The sequence below is a fragment of the Centroberyx gerrardi genome, chromosome 18, assembly GCF_048128805.1.
Source record: "Centroberyx gerrardi isolate f3 chromosome 18, fCenGer3.hap1.cur.20231027, whole genome shotgun sequence".
In the NCBI taxonomy this organism is placed as follows: Eukaryota; Metazoa; Chordata; class Actinopteri; order Beryciformes; family Berycidae; genus Centroberyx; species Centroberyx gerrardi.
The window spans coordinates 21,806,114-21,814,432 of NC_136014.1; the positions used below are offsets into that span (position 1 = coordinate 21,806,114).

General features: G+C 40.6%; 1 protein-coding gene across 1 annotated transcript; it reads left to right on the forward strand.

The window, feature by feature from the left end:
* Nucleotides 1–114: 114 nt before the first annotated feature.
* On the forward strand, nucleotides 115–8,082 carry ddx51 (DEAD (Asp-Glu-Ala-Asp) box polypeptide 51). The gene is made up of 16 exons (XM_071899206.2): nucleotides 115–339; nucleotides 545–915; nucleotides 1,803–1,981; nucleotides 2,153–2,303; nucleotides 2,414–2,559; nucleotides 2,996–3,067; nucleotides 3,167–3,273; nucleotides 3,848–3,956; nucleotides 4,139–4,284; nucleotides 5,296–5,485; nucleotides 6,098–6,213; nucleotides 6,330–6,446; nucleotides 6,758–6,859; nucleotides 7,099–7,162; nucleotides 7,305–7,439; nucleotides 7,939–8,082. The coding sequence occupies exons 1-16, from the start codon at nucleotides 317–319 to the stop codon at nucleotides 7,954–7,956; spliced, it is 2,046 nt and encodes a 681-aa protein (XP_071755307.2). The 5' UTR covers nucleotides 115–316; the 3' UTR covers nucleotides 7,957–8,082.
* Nucleotides 8,083–8,319: the final 237 nt, after the last annotated feature.

Sequence of the window (8,319 nt, forward strand, 5' to 3'; positions counted from 1 at the left end):
ATTTGTTTATTTTGAAATTGTAGCATTTGGTAATGTGCCCGCGTCCTGACTGTTGCTGTCAAAAAAGAACGGCGACTGACGTCATCTCTGCGCGCCCTATGCGGGTATGGAAAACACATGAGAAAGTGGCTGTTTTTGAAATACAGCAGAAACGTACTTTATCCAGCATTAAGGAAGGATTCAGTCAGATTACAAACCTGGACCATGTTTCGCTGATAAGTTGTGTGAATATTTTTTTCTCCACATTCCCCATGCAGGATACTTGAAAAGACAAAAAAAAAAAGAACTTTTTTAGGACATAAATCTTCTTATTACAATGTCTCTGTTTCTTGTGAACAGGTAGGCTTGTGTTATTCTTTTCGTTTGACATTTATTGCCTCTTATTTGTATGAATGAAACTGAAATTGTTGGTGTCTCACTCAGTTATGACATTATGATATAGCTACTAAATGCACCACAAGAGACACTTATTCCTGAAAGAGTGACTCTCTGTGGCTCCATTCACTTGAGCGTCTGTAATATGTGATTCCTTTCATGTTCACAGATACCTTGGAGACGATGAAGATGAGAGTGTCTCAAACAAAGAGTCTCGGTCCAAGGTTTTACTGGCTAAGCTGCAGCAGAAGGCGAAAGAGAAGGAGAGACACAGTCTGACAAGCCTTGAAGAACAGCTGCCTGAAGTACAGACAGAGAAACAGAATGTCAAAAAGAAAAGGAAAGCTGAAAAGGACAGCAATCAGGAGCCCCAGCACTCAAAGAAGAGGAAATCGGAAGTAAAGAAAAGTAAAGAAAGTAAAGAAGTAACAGTGCCTTTGCAGGTTTCTGACACTGTCAACCAGGAAGAGCTTGCCGAGGAGAAAAAGAAGAAGACGAAGAAAGGTGCAAAAGAGAAACAGAAGAAGAATGATCAATCAGGTGTGCGCTTGTTTTCACATTTACTTATATAGTCACACTTACATATAGCCTGAGCAAAATTATTTAAATGCTACAACTTACATAACAGATCCTTATGTTGTTCCTTTGGTCGAGGACAGTTCAGTCAGTGTTTTTGAAGATGATCAATTTATTCCAAAAGCTGTAAATCAGAGAACCGATGGTCTAAAATCTGATGATGTTGATAATCGTGATTATTTTGCTAGACATTATGATCACAATCATTAATCACAATTATCGTCTTGATGATTTAAGGAACAAAATTATTTTAGTGCACTTTTGGCATCTTATATCAGCATCTTGACTACTTTCAACAACAGTGAGCATTCTAAAAGAAATCAAATCTTTCAATATTGCAATTAATACATTGAATAATACAGTATTAATCAGATGATCTCAGGTCTCAGCAACAGCTGTTGCTGTTGTGCCTGGGTCTAACACACCTATTTAGTGTCTCTGGTGTTCTGGTGCTTAACATTAGTGTGCTTCACAATAGCTGGTGAAGTTTTGTTAAGTTAGAAGCAAAACATGATCCAGCACCTGGGTTATCTAGTTCACAATCTATACTTTTCAGTGCTTTCTTCAGACAGGGGATTTGGAGAACTGATACTGAGGGAAAGATCATCATAGCCTTACTGGAGCATGCTAAGGATAAAGCAGCAAACCATCAGTAATGAACCAAAGACACTAGATAGGTGCATAAGACCCAGCAATGAAAAGGTTACTTTTAAAATGTAGGATTATTATGGATTACTTATAACCTGTTTAAAACTGTTATGTAACTAATATAACATACATACAACACAAATATAACACACTGCGTGTCTCATGCTGTTCAATTTGTCTTTGATGCTCTCTTGGTATTTTAGGTGGTTTAGTAAAAAGTCTTCCGGACACTCCTGTGACTGGAGGAGATGGACAGGCGGACACAGGAGGAGAAGAAGAAGTGGAGGCAGAAGACAACAGAACAAAACAGGATGCAGGGAAAACCTCTGCTCAGACCGGTTTCACAATCCTTGGAGGATTTGAGAATAAACCAGTCCAAAAGGTAAAGTGACCTGCCTGGAAGTATCACTCATTCCTCTGCATGGGTTTGAATCCCAGACTAAGTTGTTGGACTTTTCTCTAAACTGAGCGTCTGAGAAACTAACAGGATGATTACTGTAAAAGAATAAAAGCATACTTAGCAGGTATTGTCTGTATATTCTTCTGTTCCCAGGTGCACAGAGTCCTGCCTCAGTGGCTCGCTCAGCCTGACGTGATTCACAGAGACATTAAAAGCAACCTGATCCCCGTCTCTGAAGTCCAAGGAATTTCTGCTCGGCTTGTGAAGAAGCTAGAAAATAATGGAATCCAACACTTCTTTCCAGGTGAGGACACAGATTAAGGTTGAATTAATTTTCATATTGAATGTATGCCTTAACGAGTTCATTAGGACGTGTCAAAATTGTGAAGAACATTGTGTTGTTTTTGTGTGCAGTGCAAGCAGAGGTCATCCCGGCCATCTTGGAAAGTGCAAACCAAGGGCTGCTGATTGGACGAGGAGGCTACAAGCCCAGAGATGTTTGTGTGTCTGCGCCAACTGGCAGTGGCAAGACTCTTGCGTTCGTCATACCTGTCATACAGGTGAACCGCCGGAAGCAAAAAATCAAACCTAACTCAGAATTCACTCAGGATTGTAGTCCTATCTATATAGATTTTGGATAGCAACATGAACAGCTGTCTCTCAAAGCCGTAAATAAGAGAGCCAAGCATCTAGAATGTTATATCAGCAATTGGCAAAACTGACAGACTGATTTGTTTATGTTTTACTTCCAACTGAGTGTCAGTTTATTGTTTTTCTATCGGATATGAACCGAGAACCTGCACCTATCCTCATAAAATCACCCTTCAGTTTCATTGTGTCTCAAAATTCAGCCTTCCATTCATTGTCAATCGAACAATTCAAGGATTTGTCACTTGGCTCTGTTTCTGTCTTTGGGAGAGTCTTGCTCATATAGATATATGATGTGTTGCTTCTCCTCCGTTGGTATTGGCAAAATGGATTTTTATGTGTCATTAGGCGCTGATGGAGCGGGTTGTGTGTGAAGTCCGGGCTTTGGCTGTGTTGCCAACCAAAGAGCTGGCCCAGCAGGTAACTGAGCTTCAAAAACTAAATCTGCACAAAGACTTAAATCCATGTTTGGCTGCTCCAGAGATTTGAAAAGCTCAGCTGACATGTTCCTCTATACAGGTTTGCAAAGTTTTCACATCGTACTCTGAGGGAACCACTCTGAAAGTTGTCATGCTGGCTGGTCAGAAGTCCTTTGCTGCAGAGCAGGCTTCACTCTCAGAAAATAGGTGAGTATGAAAATAAAGGCATGACTTTAAAAAGCATGGAACAGTAACCAGGGAGCTCTTCATGAGATATGAGGACTACTGCTGCCTTTAGCACTACTATAAAATCTTGTAAAAGTTAAAAAAAAAAATATATATATAATTTTGTAGAAAGCTTCTTTGGGTGTAAATGTTCAAATATATCCCTTGATTTCACAATGTGTTAACTTGATGGTTATTTGGATTCTACTTGTTCTTGTTCACAAATATTGATTGAAGTTTTCAAGATTATTCTAATTTTATACCAAGTGAATTAGGATTTCCCAAGAAAAAATATCAAAAAAATGCTTCCATTCCAAAATGCATACATTATAGTTATGCTAACATTTATTCCAAAAAATATCACACTGGAAAAGGAAAAACTCACTTGACCATATTATTTATTTATGTATTTTGTAAATATGTAAGTACATCTTTATTTATATAGCACCTTTCAAAACCGTAGTTACAAAGTGCTTTACAAGAGAGAAAAAAACTAAATAAAAAGAATAAAATATACATACTGTATATACATATTTATTTGGTTGGTCTTTTTCAGAGGGGGCATGAGACGCAGTCTAGCAGACATCGTTGTGGCCACCCCAGGGCGACTGGTCGATCACATCAACAAGAATTCAGGCTTATGTCTGGAACACCTCAGATTTCTTGTGAGTTCTTAAAACCAATATGTCTTAAACCAATATATTTAGAAAAATCCAGCAGATAGATCATAACAACAGCATGGAAGTCAAATAAGTGTCACCTACCATTTTGTGTACACTGTCAAAAGAAATTATTGTTTCAACTGTGACCTCAACTTGCTGAGTTTTCATTTAATCATCCGTCACAGATTATTGATGAGGCTGACCGGATGATTGACAGCATGCATCAGTCTTGGCTCAGTCAGGTAACCAAGGCAGTGTACAGATCAGGAAGTGGACCTGAAGCCGTGTCTGTCTTCAGGAGGACTGAGCCGGCGTACGTCACTGCAGCCAGGTGGGTCCATCTGTCAGCTGAACCCTCAGGGTCTCACAGACAGGAAAACACTGTCTTTTCAGTTGAGAGTGGTAAAGACACAGGTTTTCCAGGGATGCATTTTTTCAAAATTTTTCCTGTTTTTTTGGGGGGGGTTTTCACAAAATACTCCCATTTATATCTAATGGGTAAAAATTGTGTTCTTTGAGGAATTCAGTTGTTTTCTGCCTTCAAACGCTAGAAATAGAACATAAAAAGATAATAAGGTGCATTCACACCAAGCATGTTTGGAGCGGTTATTCAAACTCTGGACCATTTACTCCTTTAGTTTTCTTTGTTTGTCCAGGTGAGAACAAAGCCATTTGAACTCGGCACCAAATAATCGCACTTAGACTCCTGAAAATGCAGATTTCAATCCTTTTGCATGCAAACTGCAGTGCATCAACTACATGAAACGACCCAAAAACATGCTTTTTTATGGGCATAAGGAGACAGATGTTGACATCTGGTAGCCAACAGTGCATGCATGGAAAGCGTAGCATAACAAAATGAACTGGGGGCAAACCAAAATCTGGATTGATGCTCATATTCAGCTTTTTCTTTATGTGTTCTCACCTTGCATGAACACCACAGAAGGTCAATTACAGAGTGCAGACAAGTCCATCATGCTTAGCTGAAGTTACAAAGACTGGAATCAGATTTATTTTGACTCCCTCTGCCACCAAAATGTCTAACCTGGCAGGATGACAGTTACCAAAACTCTGTCCAATAAACAAGCTACTCCATATGAGTCCTTCTGTTTACAAGCCCTCATTCGCTTCTCATTGGACAGTGTAAACCTAAACGAACCAAATACAAAAATGCATCAAAGTAAACCTTTCCACTATGGTTCAGACCAAAGAAAACAAACTGTAGTGATCGCGCCCTAAAAGTCATAGTCAGTCAAATCAAATCGAAATGAAAATTTCAGTGCCTTGAAAACTGACGCCCCTGCATCAGTTAACCACGTGTGCTTCTGTCGCCCCTCTGCAGCCTGTCTCCGCCCCAGATGCCCCTGCAGAAGCTCCTGTTTTCTGCCACGCTCACCCAGAACCCCGAGAAGCTGCAGCAGCTCGGCCTTCACCAGCCCAGACTCTTCAGCTCCGTCCACAGTCGCTCCGATGCCTCAGCAGCACCCGGCTCCCAGACACAAGAGCGCTTCAACTTCCCTGAAGGACTGACGGTAAGAGAGCTGGCCGTGAGGAAGAGCACAGGCACACATGGGAAGAGTAGAGAAACGTGGAGCTGTGAAGGCAATCGGCCACTGAACGACAGTGAAAAAGATGTCTATTTTTAATGCTGTCTACTCAGAAATCGTCAAAGGCTTGCTTTACTTTGTGAATTACTAGGGATGGGACAATATATCAAAATTCAATTTAGCGCAATACAAAAATGTGACAATACACATCGTGGGGCAAAATGAATCACCATATTAGCTCCATTTTATTCTGCTGTAGTGATCACAAATGAGACGGCTTGGCCATCACAATTTCACAAGCTCTCCATCCAAATTATATTATTTGCACTTTGTAATCACATTTAAACTTGTTTACATTCTAGCAAGCCAGTGCCACCGCTAGAAAGATTTATGGTTCAGAAATAAACATAATTCTGCACAGTCAGACTTTGAAGTTACTGAACTTTTATTTATTACATCGCATTGTGGTCGTATTGAATCGTGAACCCCATATCGCTTATCGAATTGTATCGTGAGATAAGCAGATCGTCCCATCCCTGTGACTTACTGCACCTCACAAGCATGTCAGTTTTAGAATGTGTGGATTGTCTTCTGCAGGAGTATTATGTGCCTTGCACGCTGAGCAAAAAGCCCCTCCTCATCCTCCACTTCATCCTGCGCATGAAGTTCAGCCCCATCCTGTGTTTCACCAACTCCAGGGAGGCTGCACACAGGTCAGCTGAAGCAACACTCTGCTTAGGGCCCATTATATTCAGTTTCCTGTTCATATGTCAGCTGCCAGGCTCTGTGTATGCTCCGTTAACTTTGTCGTACTGTTTTGTTTCTGCAGGCTGTACCTGCTGGTGCAGCTCTTCGGTGGAGTGCAGGCCGCCGAGTTCTCCTCCCGACTCTCTCCTAGTGAGAGAAAGAAGACGCTGAAGGATTTTGAACAGGGAAAGATCCAGCTGTGAGTGTGTGTGTGTGTGTGTGTGTGTGTGTGTGCACCATCCTCCCGCATTATTCGCCTTGAGGATCTGCTATCACCACTGGCATTCAGGCTTTATCGCCAAGCTGTGAATATAAAGAAGTTGTGTATCTAATATGGCCCTGGACACTGAATAAAATAATATTACCTGGGGCCATTTTGCCATGTTTAGGTATATCAGACATTAATTTGTGTCCAAAGCATCCAATACTTGTAGTTAGTCATTCATAAATTGCTACAGTAGTGTGTGAGCTCAAAGGGAAAATGTATCAAAATGACATATCGTCTTAAAGGTTGATCAGCACCGACGCTGCTGCCAGAGGCATCGACATCAACGGGGTCAAATGTGTTGTGAATTATGACGCACCGCAGTACATCAGGACGTATATACACAGGTAAGCTGTCCACTCAGCACAATTATTTACTCAAAAACACATTTACATGACTGTGATCTTAGTGTTTTTAGGATGCTAGAGGTTTTAGAAAGGGTGCGTTTGTTTTTTCTTTCAAAATAAGCATTTCTCCAAAAACTAGTGGTAGAGAGATGGGTGTTGGGCGATGCAGAAAATTGAACAATCCTCCATATTGTCTAGTGCAGCTCCATCTTATTGTGTTTTTACCTGTTTTGGTACAGGGTTGGAAGAACAGCAAGGGCTGGGAAAACGGGTCTGGCCTTCACCTTTCTGTTGGGAGTACAGGTGAAACATTCCCACATTTCTCATCTTTAAATTACAGCTGTTGTGTTCAGTATGTGCCTGTACGGGTGAGAGAGAGAGAGAGAGAGAGACAGTCAAGTAGACAAATGTATAAACAAAACAACTTTGTGTTGCGTGTCCACAGGAGAAGAACTTCCTGCAGATGGTGGTGGAGGCAGGCAGCCCCGGGATCAATAAGCAGATAGTGAAGCCTGAGAACCTGAAGAGTATGGAAGCCCGCTATGAACAAACACTGCAAGAGCTGGCCAACGTCATCAAGGTACCGCAGACTCTGGACGCATCTCAGATGTCTGTATTATATGTTGAAATAGACCGAATCTTCTTTTCAATGCATTTCTGTCTATTAGGTTTACTGTAAAACTCGTAATGCAGTTTGGTGAAACGGACTCATCTTTAATCATTAACTCAATTTCACCTTACAGTTTCTAGTTATAAGCTTTACAACTTCTAATCATGAGTTCAAAAAGTACAATTATGAGTTGAAAGAATATCTTACCAAGCATTCACTGAATTGATCATGTTAAACAAGGATCATAGGTCTATTTAAAATTAGTGTCCAGTTCAATCCCTACCAATGATACTTGGATTTATACTTAATAGTACTTACAGTTTAGAGCAACTGACACTAAAAAAAAAAGTTAAGTAAGTTTAAGCATGGAGCATATATAACATAACATAGTACTAGTAGTATTACTGCTTACTCACAAATGCATAGCTACTTTATATTCCCCCCTCAATCATGTTGTTTCTCTCCACAGGATGAAAAGGCCAAGTAACGGACTCTCTGTGATGAAGCAAGTCCGACACTGACACCATCATTTGTGTCTGATGTAGTTTATATTGACAATTTTTCAGCTGTATTTGAAGTCATTTATGTTGGACAATAAAATTAATGTATTTCAGTGTGGTGAAGCTGTTGATTTCAACCCGCCTTGCCAGTGCTTACACGAGGAAACATCGTTATCTTATCTACCATTCACACACTTCCTGCAATACCCAATATAACAGAAAGACCTGAAAGATGATAGGTCACAGCCTGTGTAGTTTAGCCCTTCAGTGGAGGCAATGACATGTGGATCTAGAGCAGGTGAAGAGATAGTGTTATTTTATGTAGATGATGGCTGATCCAGCTGTCAAGC